General features: G+C 41.6%; 1 protein-coding gene across 19 annotated transcripts in view; it reads right to left on the minus strand.

Moving 5' to 3' along the window:
• Positions 1 to 17,398, minus strand: part of LOC122841847 (receptor-type tyrosine-protein phosphatase F-like) — a 239,707-nt gene that overhangs the window by 27,697 nt on the left and 194,612 nt on the right. For 11 of the 19 annotated variants that reach the window (XM_044135465.1, XM_044135464.1, XM_044135463.1 and 8 more), the window contains 5 exons: positions 14,885 to 15,039; positions 12,693 to 12,704; positions 9,549 to 9,661; positions 5,624 to 5,656; positions 3,816 to 3,913 (listed from right to left, as the gene is read on the minus strand). In XM_044135465.1, coding sequence (XP_043991400.1) covers positions 3,816 to 3,913; positions 5,624 to 5,656; positions 9,549 to 9,661; positions 12,693 to 12,704; positions 14,885 to 15,039 — 411 coding nt within the window. The remainder of the gene's footprint in view (positions 1 to 3,815; positions 3,914 to 5,623; positions 5,657 to 9,548; positions 9,662 to 12,692; positions 12,705 to 14,884; positions 15,040 to 17,398) is intronic. The other 8 variants (XM_044135480.1, XM_044135478.1, XM_044135477.1 and 5 more) reach the window with 3 other exon arrangements.

Consider the following 17,398-nt stretch of genomic DNA (forward strand, 5'->3'; position numbering starts at 1 on the left):
TCATACAGCAGTACTCGGCAAGCAACTTGGGGACCCAAGTGCCTTGCCCAAAGGCAAATAAACATTGAAAAGAAGCTGAAATTGAACTCTCATGTCTTAGATTTCAACCATTCATGCTTTGCTTCACAACCCACAACTGACTTAAGTCTGCAGCCTTCTCTGCTTTTCTTTCCACTCAACTTTCCATCAGTTTGCTTACATACAACACTCCAGCCAGAAATATTTCCCACTAAAAGAATTTTTTTGCTGTGAATTTTCATTCGCTGTAAGTTGTGACATGAAAAATGAACTGAAATTACTTGAAATATATTACACTGTGCTTAACAAATCTGTGTAATACACAAAGGTTCCTTTTTAAATTGAGGGAAATATTTCTGTTTATTTATAAAGATGAACTTGCACTTTCAGCTATTTTACTAATCAAAGGTAGTCAGCTTCTCTCTGTTAACGTTTGTATTAAAATTGCAGCAACAAATGTAGCAACATGCCCTGAAAACTGCTTCATTCCTTCTGAAGTCAACGTCTACGTTAACATATAAAATGTGAAGAGTTCATACGCTACAAATCCTTCGTCACATCTACAAATCACTCAGCCGTGTGAGTGGCGGGGGTCGAGACCCGTTGCTGCTGATGAGCTCAGCATTGGCAATTTCTGTGCCTGTGCTCGGCACCGTGAAGAAAAAGATTTCATTTGCTGTCAAAATGTGTCACACTCATTTGAGAGCTTGGTGGAGACAGCCGGGCACACAAGAGAGGTTGACAACTAGCAAACAAGTTGGGTAGAAAAGGTGAGGAGCAGATGCCTAAGGTGCTCCCAGTAAAAAACTGGAAATACTTTTAAAGGAACGTAATGACGGCTCGATGACGACTACGGCGTGAAGTTGCTCATGGCAAACTAAAAGAGACTGACTGGGAACTTGCACCATGCCTGATTGACAAATTCTGCTCATTACCCAGCGTGTTCATTGCTCAGCGTGTTGCGGACTGGAGTCGGCGCCACGGAAACCAAGTGTCAGGCTGCCTAAAGTGTCGGGGGAGAGGAAGTGGTGAAGCCTCTACAAATTTTGCGCCTTAGGGTATGGCTCGATGGGAGCAGCCGGCGAACGTGACGGTGACAAAGCGCCAGAGTTCTGCCACGGCGCCTCGGCTGGCATGGAGACGAAGGGCCATCTGCTGGGCCACGGAGGGGGTCTTCCCTTTTTGCAGCGACGGGATGAGAGCCGGGCTGATTGCCCGCACTTATTCAGGCTCCTTTCTGTGGTTAGGTTCATTTAAACTAACTCAACGGGCCGGGAGGGTGACGGCCTGGAGAGGCAACACATAAACCGGTTAATTGAGTGCAGCGGTTTACCACGGCCTAAGAACCTCTCTAGCTGGCTGTTAATTTTACAGCAGATCACAAGAATGAAAGAGAAAAGGGGGAGAAATATACATTAGAATTAAAAATGTACTTGGTCTAAATACTTTTTGCATAGTTTGTCCCACATTATCCACATTAAACCAATTAGAGTTTGGTGTTTGCTTTGGTTTCTTTCATATTATTGGATGTTTTTCTTGTAAAGTGCTTTGAGATGATAGCTTACTGTTAATTGGCGCTACAGAAACAAAATGAATTTCCACTGGAATTCAAAAACAACAAATTATGACAGCAAAGTGACCACAGAACCAATTTTAGAGTTCTTAATTAAACAATATCAGTTTTAGTAACGTGTGCTACAAATCCCTTGTTTTGAAATGATTGTTTATTGGTTTCACTGCTGTCAATACTTTGTACAACCAGGTTTGAATTTATGTTCTCCTCTTTTCAGCTCAAAATAAAAGTTTTCTATGAGTTTTAGAACTGGACACCAGGATGGCAGTTGATTTTGTGAACCATTTCAAAACCATTATCATTGTGATAAAAGCCTAAATAATGACCTACAGCAAGTTTTCTAAATGGAAATTTTCTTAAATTACTTTTATTTAAAAACAAAACAAAACAGGGACTTACTTAATAATTAGTTTTTTTGTTGGAATTTTTTGGCCAATGAATAAATTAAGTCACATTATTATTAGATTTTATATTAAAGTTTTAATTTTGCATAATTTTGTGTTACTGCAATATTTTAACTCTTTTTACACAACTTGACCAGCGGAGACAAACAAATTTGGCCACATGCCCTGTTTTGGATGATAATTAGTCATTAGCCTTTTGCAATCCTGCTTGAGTGTTTAAGCAAGGACAAGATTCTAAGTTACTGTTGGCAGACAGCATATTTACAGTGATGCAAAAAAAGTAAGAAAAACTATTTCTTTACACATTTAGGAAACCTTTGATGTTCAGCTGAACAAGTCAACCTCATTAGATTTGTTAGCTTCAACCGTAGCAACAGTTTTGGGGTGATTTGGGCAACTTGACAAATTAATTTCTTACTTAACCTTTGTGAAAACATGTTTAACAGCTTTATAGTAGTGCTACCTTCTTTAGACCAAAAGGCAGGAAAAGCCTTTCTTGAAAGAGAACTGGGCATTTGTGAGATGAAATGCTAATCAACGAAAAAACAAAGTGTGAATTTGAAAACCTTTCAGCATTTTGTTGGAAATTACTGCGACAGAAAATATCTGTAGCATATTTCTAGCTTTTTGTGGCTGTGCATGTGTTTTGGAATCAAAATGTGGTATTCAGTGTTCTCCTGGATCAGAATAAACAAAGATTGTCATCTAATAATATTGGTATTTATTTTATTTTTTAAAGTAATATCTATAACTCAAATTTATCATGACGATAAATAAAAATTCTTGTAGAAATCTTGCATGGTAAATGATAAACAACACAATAAATGCCCATCCTAACGTGAAAGATGCAGCGATCCCACCTCTGAGTTTTTCCCCTCGTCCAAAGCATCTGCGGCTAACTGGCTTAGCTAGAGACCAGATTTTGTCTGCTTTATTTTTAAATGAGTATTAGTAGCGTGACAAAGGTATGAGCGCAAGTGTACTTAAATTAAAGTCTGGATTTTACCTATGTTTTCCAATTAGCTTATGCTATTGCAATAAAACACAAATTTACTTCAATAATACCAATAATTGTGGCCAATGCTGTTAATGTTATTCCTAGAAACATTAGACTGCAGCACAACTTTTCTAGACGTAGAAACATTGGTCACTAGCAGTGACATAGGGAAGAACACGAGCTTCTAGATAAAAGCCAAGATCCACAACCTTTCCGACCGCCTTGTTGGAACCAACATTTGAGCAGCCCTGATTAGAGCAGACAGATCCAACAATCGGAGCAAATAAATAAAAGACAAATCGTGTTTTTCTGTATTCAAGGATGCCTCTCTTCTTCATCTAGCCATGCTCAGAACCCCAAAGTAACTATGTACCACTTTAAATGCAAATTTGCTCCCTCCCCCCTCTTCTTCTTCTTCTTCTTTTTTTAAATTCTTTCTGGTGAAGAAGAACACTGACGACAGATAATCCCTCACCGAGTTGCAGCAGAGAGACCTCCTGCACTCCTCCCCACCCCTCTCAGAAAAATCCCCATTCTTCTGGGATGCAGCAAGACGAACACAGATTGCTTAAGCGACTTGCCACCTGCTAGGTTTGTGAAAAAGCATCTCGCAGCATTTAATATAAGTGTTGGTTTCCTAGTGGGTTTGGTAATAGAGTTGTGAAAATGACTGAAGAACGTCTATGTAAGAAGTCTCCCATAACCCATTAGAATACATGCATATGAGATCAAAAAGGAAAAAAAAAAAGGTTCTTCGCTGATCGTACAAGGAAACCCATTTATATACTTGAAAGAGGAGGAATCAGGAAAGCTTTGCTCTTACCTCATACTCCTGGGAGAAGCGGAGGCCGTCGTTGGCCTTAAGTCTCTCTATGTGGTCAGCCAGGTCAATGACAGGAATTGGTGGGTGTTCCCTCATTCCTGGAGGAAGGAGCAGAGAGAGGAAGAGTGAGAAATGGCATCCAACCTGCACAGAAACAAACGGTCGGACCGCAAGGTGAGTGAGGCTGCCGGTGGGACCATGAGGTGGCTGTGACGGTGAGGAGAGTGCAAGATCTTCAACAACGCATGAGGAGACAGAAAAACAGGCTGGTGACATTTTGGTGATGTCGTCATGCCAAACAAGGGGGACAGAAGTGGGACTGGCACGGAGATGCATATGAGTGGAGTGGGTAAGCATGCTTCTCGGAGGAAGCGTGAGGCAGACATCTCTCCAGCCGGTGGTAGAGGTGGTGGTGGAGGCGCAGCAGGAACCCACAAGCCTCTACAGATCAGACACACTGTCACTCCGTACCATGAAAAGGGAAGAAACTGACTGGTCACCAGCCAAAACTCATTTCTTTGAAATCCCTTTCCTTACAATAGGCTGTCTTTCGGCCCCGCCTGGAGCGCTTGGGCTGGATTAATTTCAAATAACCCCCCTGCTGCTCTCTAGCTTCCTCATCGTTGGGTTATTGGATGATTTATTGCTAATCTACCGACACAAATTCCTCCTGTGCTTCTGAACTTGGAGAGGCACTTATAGGAACTCGCAGTTCAGGCCTTACATTTGCATGCACTCATCTCCGGCATGGATATTACCAAATTTTGGGCTTTAACTGACAAAATCTGGACAGCTCTTTTTCAGGATGATGATACAACTTTGATTAATTTTAATAACAGAAATTGGGTTCACAAGTTTGAACTTATGCTAGCGCTCAAATAAGAGAACAACCCAAACCTCACAAGAACTGTTGTGGAATGAAAAAAAGATGGATAAAATTAAGCATCTAGAATGACTGAAAATCCTATTGAAAAGTGAACTCCATCAGTAACAATCCAGTGTAAATTTATATGCCTATGTATATTTCCGAATTAGAGAAAACCTCAATAAATTAAAACTTGTTTTGCCTGTTCATTGAATAGATTTGTGATATCATCCTTAAAAGAAGAGCTGCATAAAACCTTGGAATATATAAATGACCTTCAAGCTGATTGATGATGGCTGTATGTAAACCTCTGACAGGCATTCTGTACATTATGCGTATATTTAATTGAATACAACACATGGACAACCGCTGAGGTTAAACCACGGATTATTGTTAACCTCACACAGTGCAGACACTTTAAAAGGGTCTTTAGCTGCGCGCATCTGTGAGGTCAAGGGTCAGGCTTTCAGGTGACAGACCTTTGCAAGCTTTTTATTGCATTAATGGTAATGGCTAATGGCCACTTTACAAGATGAGGCCCGACCCATTACGCAAATTTAATCTTATCTCACCAAGGGGCCACTGAGCGCATTACCATCAGTTTGTGCGTGACTGTGCGCGTCTTTTATGGCTACGTTTTTGGTTAAATGGAGGGTGAAGCCATTGATAACAAGGCTAATGTACAACAAGTGCAACTGTCCGCACTGCTCAACTATCCATGAAGCCATGCAGGCCTCTGCTGCCGCATCATAAAGGTGATGTGGGAAAGTTCACAGCCAGTGGAAGGCCATTGGCGCATCCTTGGAGTGCCAGAGGCAACAAGCTTGTAAGCTTGTGATGTCTGTCAGGATTGCGTCAGGGGAATGGGTTCAGGAGCGAGCGAGTGAAGAAGAAAAAGACTGCATGTGTGGGAAGTATGCTGTAGGTGAGAAAACAGACTAACTTGGAGTGTTGGGGCAGCGATGAGTGCTGGGACCTGTTGAGAGAGGAGAGTAAAAGCAGGGAGGATGTAGAAGACTCGATCAATGGAGGCGGCTCAGGATCAGACTGGATCTGTACATAACCTTTGGAGCTAGTTAACTCGGAACAGCAGAGGGTGACGACCCATCTCTGGGCAATTTGGCCAGCTGAATACAAGTGAAACAGAGCTCAACATAAAGAAACTCTCCTGTGACGTCATGTATAAAGTCATGAACCACTGACTAAATGGAGATACAGTACTTCTACAAATGTTTAGACCTTTTAAACTTGTCCACAGCTTGCTTTATTTGGATTTTATGTGATAAACCAACACATAACTGGAAAATTATGTGTCAGTTCTTTCTAGAATCACTTTTTGCTAGAACTACAGCTGCACATAGGGCTGGATGACATGGCTGAAAAACATAACACGGTACAAGCATTTTTTATTGGTTAATAAACCAATAAACAATAATAATTGTTTATTGGTTTATTATTTTAAGTCTGTGAAATACCTCCAAACTAGTGGCATAACGTTCTTGTTTTATGCTGCAGTTTTCACTCAATGACATTGTTTATTTAAGCAGCTATGAGGCAATTGGCAAAACCTTGAACTCAATAGATTGTTGCTACATAACCACAAGTTACTTCACAAGATGTTGCTTAGTAACCAAACAGTGAGAGAGTTAGTTGATGCCAACAGTGAGAGGTTTGAGAGACTAAAACTCTGGATCGGAGTTCAGTGAAACTACTGAATATTCTATCAGACTTATTTTCTATTGACATTGATCACGTCTCTATCGCAATATTATTATTGATTTATTATCCAGCCCTAGTTACAGGTCTTTCTGAATGTGTCTCTGCCAACTCTTAACATCCAATTTGTCCGCTCTATTTTGTAAAGCAACTCAAGCTCAGACTCCATGGAGAGGATCACAATTTCTGCTGCAAACAATTGATATAGTTAGGTCTGGATTTTGATCTTATTTTAAACCCACATAGCAGTCAGAAAAGAACATTCATATTGCATTTGAATAAAAATACAAGTGTGCTGAACATGAATACTGCAGCTGAAAACTGCAAAAACAAGGCAAACAATAATAAAAAGACAATTTGTGAAAATTTACTAATTTGCTTTATTATAAGAGCTTGAAAACATCCTAAAAGGCGTCATTAAAAGAGAAGTATGAGACTGAGATTTAACAGAAATTGTACCTTTCTGAAAAGACTCAGTGGGTTGTGTTTGTTCTTTTCCAAATTGTGGCAATAAAGCGTGGAACGCTAACCAAAATTACATCTGCTTCGTGCAGAAAAAAGGTAATTTCATAAGCTGAAATTCACCCTCTCTGTTTCTCAACTCGCTGCCTCAATCCTCCTCAGTTTGCAACAACTCTAATTTTAACTCCTCCAGCTTTAACAGCTGATGATGACCAGACCTGATGACACAGGGACCATTTTTATTTCAACCAGAAAATCACATTTCCTCGCTGTTTTGCAAGGACTTTATTACAGATATAACAATCTAGTCAAATTAAAATCATTATGAATCCTTTCAGTTGCAAACATTGCTTTGCAGAGCAAAATGTAATCAAATAGCAGATGTTCAGCAGAAGCTTCATTTATCAACATCCTAAATGGAAATATGTATGTGTTGATAAAAACATATCATTCAAATTTAAGAAACGGGGCTTATTTGAATCCTCCTTTCTTTGCTTTCCTTTTAAGTGTCCTACCTCCCTACTTTGCATCCTTCTTTGTGTACTGCCTCTCCTTGTACCCTTTTTTGTTTCCTACATCCCTTCCTTGCACTCTTTTTTGAGAACTACTTCTGTCCTTATATCCTTATTTTGGCCTACTATCTTCCCTTGCATCCTCCTTTGGGTCCTCCTCTCTTACTTTCATCCTGTTTTGTGTCGTTCCTCCCTTGCATCCTTCTGTATGTCCTTACATCCCTGCCTTGAACCCTTCTTTGTGTCCTTACTCCCTTACATAATTCTTTGTCTCCACCCCTTTCCTTGCATCCTTCTTTTTGTCCTACATTCCTTCCTTGTATCCTTCTTTGATCACTACCTCTGTTCTTGCGTCCTTCTTTGTGTCCTTCCTCCCTTCCTTGCAATCTTTTCTTTTATTGTGCCTTACATCTTTTTTTCCCTTGCATCCTCCCTTCCTAGCACTGTTCCTTCCTTTTCATTGTTTTATATTTTGTATGAAATATAGAATAAAGAACTCAGATCTGGAAATCTGTGTTGGAAAACTTTGGTTTCTTTACATAAAAACTGTGTTTGAAATCATTTCCTTAATCTCATTCTACTGTCCCCCTGCAAGTTGTCTCTAAATCCTTCATCAGGCTTTCAAAGGTAGGATCTGAATAAGGTTTGTCAATGATAAAGCAGGTCAGTACCTCCTGCTGCACCAAAAGGAGCAGAAATCTGTCAGAAATAAGCAACGCCGATCCAACAACAATCAGAATCAGAGCGAGAACGTTCACCTGCCAGGGACGAATTAAAGGCAGGAGGAGAGAGAAGATGTTCAGTCCTCTCTCTCTGTTGTTCAATATTCACCCGGCTCGAGTCTCATGCGATTTCACCATCTAGACGGAGCCTCTGTGGTTTTCGATAATCACCACACTTGAAGCAACACATAGAGGCGGTGAGGGAGGAATAGAAGGAAATAAGTGTTGACGTACAGAGAGAGTGAGAGGGGAGAGAACGAGAGGAAAAGAAAGGAGATTACCCTACAGGGGGAAATGGAAGACAAAAGGCGAGAGAGGTGGAGTGGGAGGACGGCAGAACGGGGCTCTTTCAAAGTGGCGGCACTGCTTAATTCCACTGCAGGGGTTCAAAGGGCTGTGTGTGTGTGTGTACGGCAAATGGGATCTTTAATAACCCATGAGAAGGGACTTCACACACACACACACACGCCCACACACACACACACACACAGTAAGAGACGCACGGTCAGACGCGTGCACCGGGGCTGACATTTTCCCTCAGCTCTATTGTTCCCTGGGCCCGGCTCACCTTGACATCAGAGGCAGCAGGACTCATTACCAGCTGGGGGGAGAGATGAGCGAGCACCAGGGGAGGAGGAGGAGGAGGAAGATCAGGAGGAAACAGGAGGAAGGCTGATGCTGCAGAAGTCTCCCCCACCTTCCTCCTCCATCCTCCACTTCACTGCTGCGTGCGTGTGTGGACAGAATCTGAATCTCCTCATCCTGACTTGACTCGAACTGTCAGCTGGCCATGATAGCCACAAAAAATTAAGCTCAGCTTCACAAAGAATGAGCTTTTGTTTCAGTGAAAGACTAACAACCTAAAATAAGTAGGTCATGTCAAGGTCAAAAAATAATCAACAGAATCCAGTTTGAACGTAAAAAAAAGAAGAAATTAGATCAACATAGAGGAACAACACGGAAGCTTTGTATGTTTCTTTTCACAGCTTATGAAGGACTAAATGCAGTACACTGCAAAAATATAAAACCTTACCATGTATTTTTTGACTAGTTTCTACTGCAAATATCTCCGATACAATTGAAATAAGACAAAGCTAACTTACAATTGACTTTTGAGCAAAGCATCTAAGATATATATTCCTTAATGTTAAAGAAAAAGTACTAGTTCAACTGGGAGATTATTTCTCTTATGACACGGAAAAAATGTCTTGTTATAAGTGAAAAAAAATCAACTGGTAGAACTAGTTCTTCTTAATTAATATTAAAGAATTATTGACTTACAACAAGCTCCTATATCATTGGTGATGCTCTACTTTGTGTTGACGAAATCCCAATGATGTCCACTGAAGTTTGTAGTTAAAATGTGACAACATGTAGGAAGGTTTTAGGCTATTAGACGAATTATTTGTAAAACCCAACTTGACTGAGACGGGATTGTTGTGGAGTTATTAATCACCTGGGGTTTGGTAGTTGAGTCGTCTCATTTCTACGGGGTCGGAGGAGTTGCCCAGCAGCGAGTCCTTCACGCCACCTGAGTGCTCGTCTTTCGGTAAAGGTGACGCCCGCTTTCTGCAGAAGCAAAAGGAGAAAACAAGGCAATGAATTCACCCTGCTAATGTTGTCTTGTCTGAAATAAATAAATATATGACAAAAGATCTAATTTAGTCATCGGTTTTGAAGGAAAACTCTTAAGCAGAAATGACAGGATGATTTAAAATGACATTAATAATTACTATATGCACACACTTTGACTCATTTGCACGCTTGATGAGGTTAATGGTGCATTTAATGGCTCTCGAAGATACTTCTAAGGACAGGAAACTCAAGAGACAGTGGGGGCCAGGGGTCTCATTCCCATTAGTTTGAAAGGAAACTTGAATTTAATGTGTTTGAAGAAGCACCATAATTTTGCTGGAGTGGGCTAGGTTGCGTTTGTTGCTGGATTGGTGACAGCTGCTTCGTGGAAATGTGAATATGTGTTTGCAGAGATGTAAATGTGTGCTGCGGCGGCTGCTGCTGCTGCTGCTGCTTGCAGGCGTGTGCGTGGGTGTGTTTGTGTGTGTGTGCTAACAACACATTGTGTTTACTGGCTTCCCAGATTGAGAGGAAAACAGGCGGCTGCTGTAATTAGCTCATCAGCTGGGTGGCACAACACTGGATAATTAGACCAGTTCTGCAGCACCTGTGCTGCCAGGCCCGGCCGCGCCGCATCCAGCAGAACAGAACAGCGCCGTTTGGACCGGCTTAGCGCAGCCAACCATAGGTTCGTCCATCAGGCAGAGGAAAGTAACAGCACACTCAGCCTTGCCTGTATTCAGACAACCAGCATCTGTTGACACGCAAACAGGCAAACAGATCCACACACACACGCTCTCACACACACACACGTACAGCTGCAGACTCGCAAACCTCCTGACAGCAAATGGAAATGGGCAGAAAGAAGCATCAGGGCGCCCCGTGGAAATTTCACATCTCATTGCACTCCATTTGCAAGTGGCGAGCATGGTTTTAAGAAGGAGCGGGGGCCTTCTGTCGAGGCGCGTCGTGGCGAGAATACACAAAGTCTGCGATGCACGGGAAGCCTTAACCTGGTCCCCTCTTCCTCCGCCCCCCTCCGCTCTGCTGCCGGAGCTCGGGCCTCACCGCCACCTGTTATCTCTTGCTGCAGGGGCTTAAGCTAATGCTGCAGGCATGACAGCTAATCTCTGACAAGCATCTCCTCCTTTCCAGCCGAGAGCTGAGCCGGACCGTGTCCAGTTTTACCCGGAGATCGCTGCTGGTGCGAGGCTGAGGGAGCTGGGGTGGGCTGTGAGGTTCTGTGAGGTGTCCAAACTTTTTGGCATGGGAGCCAAAAAATGTCAAGTATTTGTCTTTTTATTTATAATTGCAAAAACTATTTTACTTTTTTGAGGTTTACCTGCTAAATAAACAACAAACTTAACAGTATTTATTGGAAATAAGCAAAGTATTTAGATTTCTGTAGACAATCTTTCAGGTTGAATATCTTTTTCTGAATGTGTCTTTTAAGCAACAAGAATAGGATTTTCCTCGCTCTTGCTTTATTTTGCCAAGCTCATTAAAAGTCTCCATTTCACTTGTAGCTCCTGGATGCTTGAGGTCACAATTACTAATAAATTGAAATTAAAAGGAAAAACCTGGATGAATACTTTGTGTTGCACCTTACCTTTTCTATTTTAAGATTCTAATTGCATCTTTTCCTAAAGACTTGGCATCAGGAAAAAATTCACCATGACCTTGTTTTTAAATGTGTTTCTGCATTAACTTAACTGGCAAGCCAAATTGAGACTATTCTTGAACTGTGATAAATTGACCCAATGGCCACAGATGGCTCCCCGATCACACTTTAGATACCCCTGATCTATGATGTAACACAGAGGTCCACGTAGCTTCTTGTGTGGTGGTTGAGGCTACTGGTGGCTAGCTGCTAATAAACCCTTGTTAGTTAGAAAAGGTATATTAGCAGCTTTATTAACAAAAACCCTCAGTTCTGATTCCTGCAGTAAAAAAGGAGGGAGGGGAAAAACCTAGCTAACTGGCTAAAAAAAGTGAGCTAGCTAGCTAGCTTGCTTGATTTTTTTGAGTCTATCATGGTTTAAGTGCAAATTTATGGCCAAAAACAAACAAACAAAAAAAAATCCAACTTAAATAAATTTGTTAGTCTGTTGTGGAATTTCTAAAGGATTTGCTAGAAACATAGCAAAACTTCTAACACTAACTTTTCTATCATCATTTATCTATATAAATAACTATTATTTCTGTATAATTTTGGAGTTCAGGTTCGTACTTATAACGTTACAGAATGTGGAGATATGAATAGTTTTGCAGCGCTCTGCAGCCTCTGACCCAGTGATGCTTTGGTGCTGCTGTATAGTAAACATGTCAGAAAACCCATGTGGGGTTTTCCATCTCTGGCTCAAAATGAGAATGAGGACTAGAGAAAACACAAGTACCCAGAGTGTGAGGTACCGAAGAGTCTTAATGAGGGTAGAACTGAGCCCTTTGTTGAGACTCCTGCCACCAGGAAGCAGAGAGATGAAAAAAAAGGGCTAAAAGTGGAGGAAAAGTGTCTCAATGGAAAATGTCAGGCTAAAAAATGAGGACGTGTCTTTTTGAGCAGTCTACCCCCTCCAAAACCCCCACCACCAATGTCTGGCATTTACTTCACAATGGCCCATTCAGCAGCAGGTGATGCCTTGGCATATTCAGATGGGGCCAATCTTGGAGGGGCACACTGTGACTTGCTGGATAATGAAACACAGCATGGAGACAAACCATGGCAGACAGGACAATCTGAGGAGGAACGCTGGCACTAGATGTGGAACATGCACTGGTACACGGACGTGACCCGGGGGTTCCCTCAACCTCAGCTGTCAGGGGGTGTAGAGTCAGCTGCTTCGTCTTGTAAACCTCACCAAATTGGAGCAGATAACCGTTTGATTTTGTTTTACTCCCGTTCTGCTTAAATGTCCTTTTTTGTGGGTGTTTCCAGCAGCTAACTTTGCACCCCTCCTGAGCTCATGAAACAAATAAGAACAAGTAGTGGTGCATGAAGTTATGATGCAACGCTGAGAGTACCCACCTTTCCTGCTTGCTGCATTCACAGGGGCAAGAAACAAAAGATAGAGGGGGAGGAGTTAATGTGTAATAGCTATTCATGAACTAAAAATATCATATTTAACTTGAAAGCACAAGGAGAGAGAGAGAGAGAGGAGAAAAAAGAGAATAACAGTTGCAGGAGGCTTTATAGAACAGGCTCATCACTGTTCACTGCTGTGCTCTGCAGGAAGCAGTAACAACCAGTGTTACAGTGTGATTATTCCTATGCACGTTTACCACCAGTCCACAGTGAAAAGGCCACACAGCCACCTCCCCACAGTCCCTGCTGTCAATCAGCATCTACACGGAGAAAGGGACTTCCACACAAGAGGATGTGCTACTCAGCAGCGAGCTGTCTCAAGGCCTATTATTAACCAGCGGCTCTTTAAGTCTGCCGGAGACAGCTGCTGCACAGGCTGCCGATGGCAGCTTGGGGAGGCAGGTATGATGCGAGACGCAGAATCCGTAATGGAGCTGCCAGGACGAGGAAGAACGAGGGACTTAATCAGCAGGAAGGGAAGGGAGGTAAATAAGGAGCTGCAGGTTCCAATGGGATCCCTACAAATGTCCACATGACTATTTTAACCGCATTTTTTTATTATGTTAATATTAAGGCCGGAACAATCAGACGTGATTAATCAATTACAGAATAAATTGTTAGCTAATTTACTAATTGATTAATCGTTAGTTGGAGCATAATGACTCCAAAAAAGGACATTTACTGAAAGAACAACAGACTAAGAGAAGTAATTAAGCCAGAACTGTACAAAAAATATATACAAATTCTGTACTTAGAATAAAAAACCTTATTTATTAGTTAATATGTTCTACTCAAAACACCTCAAGAAGCATAGTTTTAGCTTCACCTGGTTCAATTTCTGTTCAAAAGGAGAATCTTTATTTTCTGATTTAAACATTTTATTGAATGATTTGTTTATTTGCATTTTTAAAGTATTGGAATTATTGTTTAAATATGCTTAAGCAGTTAAATAAATATGCAGAAAATGAATGAATGAAAGTTTTTATCAGATTAATCAATTAATCATCAGAATTGCCTTTAGATAAATATTACTCACAAAAAGCTTCAAGTAATCTTACATCTGAACTCTATTTACTACATATTTGGTTTTATTTAGAAGGTGTGTAGTAAAGGAAGCAAAATAGAAATACACACCACACTTTTCAGATTTGCATTTGTTTATAAAATATTCAAACTATGCATTCTTTGCCTCCCACTTCACAATAATGTCCCAGTTGGTTTGTGGAATAGCTCAGGTTGTAAAAATATTTCCACAACTCTTATACAAAATCTTAGAACATTTGAAATAACACAAAACTAACTTTTGAGCTTGTTTCAAGTCAATAATTTCCTAATACTGATAGCAAATTACTGGTTCCATAGGCCAATTATTTCACTAATAATATGGGAAAAATATCTTATTATGAGTGACATAATCTGCCAGTGGAACTAGAACTTTTTAAATCAATATTAAGAAATCATTGACTTAAAACAGGCTGAAAAGTTGCTTGTTAGATTTGTCTTGTTTTAAGTATCCTGAGATATTTGCACTAGAAACTAACTGAAAATACTCAAAAATCATATATTAACACACGATCGACTGAAAAGGTGCAATTAGAGCTCAAGAAGAAGAACAGAGACAGTGAGAGGAGCCTGATTCTCCACAGCTCCTGTTTCTAATCATGGTGCTCTGCACAGGGCCAGCTCAAGCGCTTTAAAGAGATATTGACTGAGCTTTTAGCAAAGCCCTCTGCTGCTGCCGTCTGTTTCTTTTTCTGAAGTGACCAATGGTGTTGCCAAAACACATTTTTCACTCTCACCCTAAGCGCGTTTGACAGCCAGGCTGCAATTTTATTAAAGCAGGTATGTCAGCTGCCAGTTCATCCGACACTTAACATGGCATTGTTGACAACTGCCAAGTGGGCCGAAATCTCTTTGTCTGAGACACAAATCAATCTCGTCTCTCTCTCTCAATGTTGAATTCTACAACAATTTCAGAGAAATTGGATCTTATTGTTTTGCTTGTGAGCAGTTGAAGCGTTTTTTTTTTATTTTTATGACCATTGTTAATGAATCCAACAGAAACCTTTAATCACCGACTTTGCTGCCATTTTACCTAAAGAAAAGCACAGGAGTGGAAGCCAAAGGCGACTTACTTTTTAAACAGAAGGATGGCGATGACGATGATGATGATGACGACCACCGCCAGCACGGGGCCCATGACCCACAACATCTCAGGCTGATCCCCAACTTGGGTCAACTGTTTTGGGATCTGGACTGGGTCAGAGTAGGGGCTGGACGAAAAGGTCATCTGTCAGGAGAAAAACAAACAGTGTTTACTTCAGTACTCACCACAGAAAACTGAAGATTAATGAACAACTACCTGTGATCAGGGCAGATGGTTTTATTATTAATACAGATGTCTTCTCAATTAGTTATCAATGTGTAATATTATAATACAAGAATCTGTTAGATACAGATTAGAAAGGATTTTTAATTAATTAAGTTATTTTTCTTGTGGCTCTGATTTTATATAATATTCAAATTTGCCACTACAGATTTCCTTCATTAACAAATAGCTCTGCATACGGTAAGTACTTCATAAAATAAGATATTGAATATCTACACGGATTAGTCTTTCCAGAATTTTGCGATTTGTGGTGCGAATTTAGGAATATTTGCAAGGAATTTTGCTATATTTCCATTTAAGTAAGACGATAAATGTGACTCACTCACTGTATCAATCACGGACTTTGACTTTACATCAAGTAAGGTTGAGGCAGCAGAGTAGTAGACATAATACTGCAGTGGGAGTTAGCATCACTTAAATCTGATGATTTTTATCCTTTTTGCGCAAAATTTGCTGGAAAACTCACAATTATGCATTAGCGCAAAAAAAGCCATTGGGATCTCTTTATTTGGTTGTTCCAGATTGATTGATGCAATTTGGTGTCTGGAGTCTAGACGGCCACATAGAAAGCTACGGCGGGCCAGATTTGGCTCCAGGGCCTCAAGTTTGATACGTGGTTTAGATGAAACGTACATGACACTTTTTCTTGTGAACAGGCCAACTGGATTAATTTAATTCCTTTATATAAGAGTATTTCTGTTTGAACAAACCGAGATGCTGGATGACAGCAAAGAGGGTTCGAGGGGAAAGACAGAGAGGTGGGGATGAGCACACACGTCCCTTGGTTCGCTGAGATAAATGGGGGCACAGATGAGGACTCATCTCTTCTTCATTAGTGATCACACCGTGACGGAGACAGAGGAGGAGGAGGAGAGGGAGGAGGAGGAGAAGGAGGAGGAAGGTGACGGTGAGGGTGCGTTTCCACCTTGCTTGTAAATGAGACATCTTTCCACTTAACGTCTCCAAATTACGGCGTGGGGGAGGGCTAGCGGGGAGGCATGTAGGTGTGTGTGAGAGTGTTTCCTAGGGAGCGCGAGCAGACAAAGCGATGCAGTGTTTAAAGGAGGGAAAAAAAGAGAAGAGTGACAAAGAGAGAGAATAACTGAGAAAAACAAGCTGACAGACGAGAAAGAGGGAGGCGTATGTCGTTAGAGCTCAGCGTGCCACCTATTGAGTGTTCCTGAGATGTGCAGGTGGAGGGAGAAGGGGGTGACAGATCGCAGACCTCGGAGGGAATTGGGCTCCCAGCGTGTGGCGGGAGCGGCAGGGCAGCAGGCAGCGGTAATCCGCATCATTAGCCGCGCAGCAGCTCGCTCTTTGGCACACAGGCAGATATTAATTGGAAAGATAAGCTGAGATGAGCTCAAACAGTCCTGCGCCTCTGTCATATAGTTCTGTTATCTCTCTTACTCTTGGGCAACTGCCGGAAAAATTCACATTATGTGTGTGCGCGCGCTCCAGCATGTCTCAATCGCGCACCGATGTTCGGCACACACGCGAGATAGCTCAAGCAGGAAAAGGGAAAAGATTCACATTTTCATAAAAACGGCGTCGGATCGCATAGCAAAGTCTTTCATTTTGTGATTTCTCACAAACACACGCACACACGGTGAGGTGGGTTCACTCCGGCTCCGAGCGCCAGTGGGAGGAACCCATTATCTAAAGGCGAAGGGAGAACGGAGCCGCTGCGGGACGCCGCCTGTGTGACGACACCTCCGGGCTTCCTGTTGTATGGGGATGGCCCAGAAAGAGGCTTAAGGACGCAGCCCTGCAGGGAATCCTGGGAAAATATCCCCCTTTTTTGCTGCAGTAACAAATAACTGCAGCTGTGGCTTCAGACAGGAGCAGAACAAAAAGAGAGGGCTTTTTGTCTGTTGGTCACGGCCGTGTAGTGGGATCATCCATTAGAACAGCCCTAATATCTGATAAAAGCTCAGTCACGCAGCTAATAACGCTCTTGGCCTCTCTGAGCATCACAAAGACAGGATGAGGCTGTGAAGGAATGTGTGAGGCTGACGGTGAGACAGAGACGGTAAGACACGTCACGTTGTCTCTCCCAGCTCAGAATAGATGCATAATTCTGTCTGCAGTTGGACAACGAAGGGTTCAGGGTTCACTAGCTGCATTTCCTCTGAGCATTAAATTCCACAATTCAACATTTTTAAAATAAACTTGCTAAATGGAAAAAAAAAGTCCGCTCTAGAATGAGGTGGTTTTTCGGCCTTACAGAATAAATATATTTTTTAAAACTACAATGGAA

The sequence above is a fragment of the Gambusia affinis genome, linkage group LG12, assembly GCF_019740435.1.
Source record: "Gambusia affinis linkage group LG12, SWU_Gaff_1.0, whole genome shotgun sequence".
NCBI lineage: Eukaryota > Metazoa > Chordata > Actinopteri > Cyprinodontiformes > Poeciliidae > Gambusia > Gambusia affinis.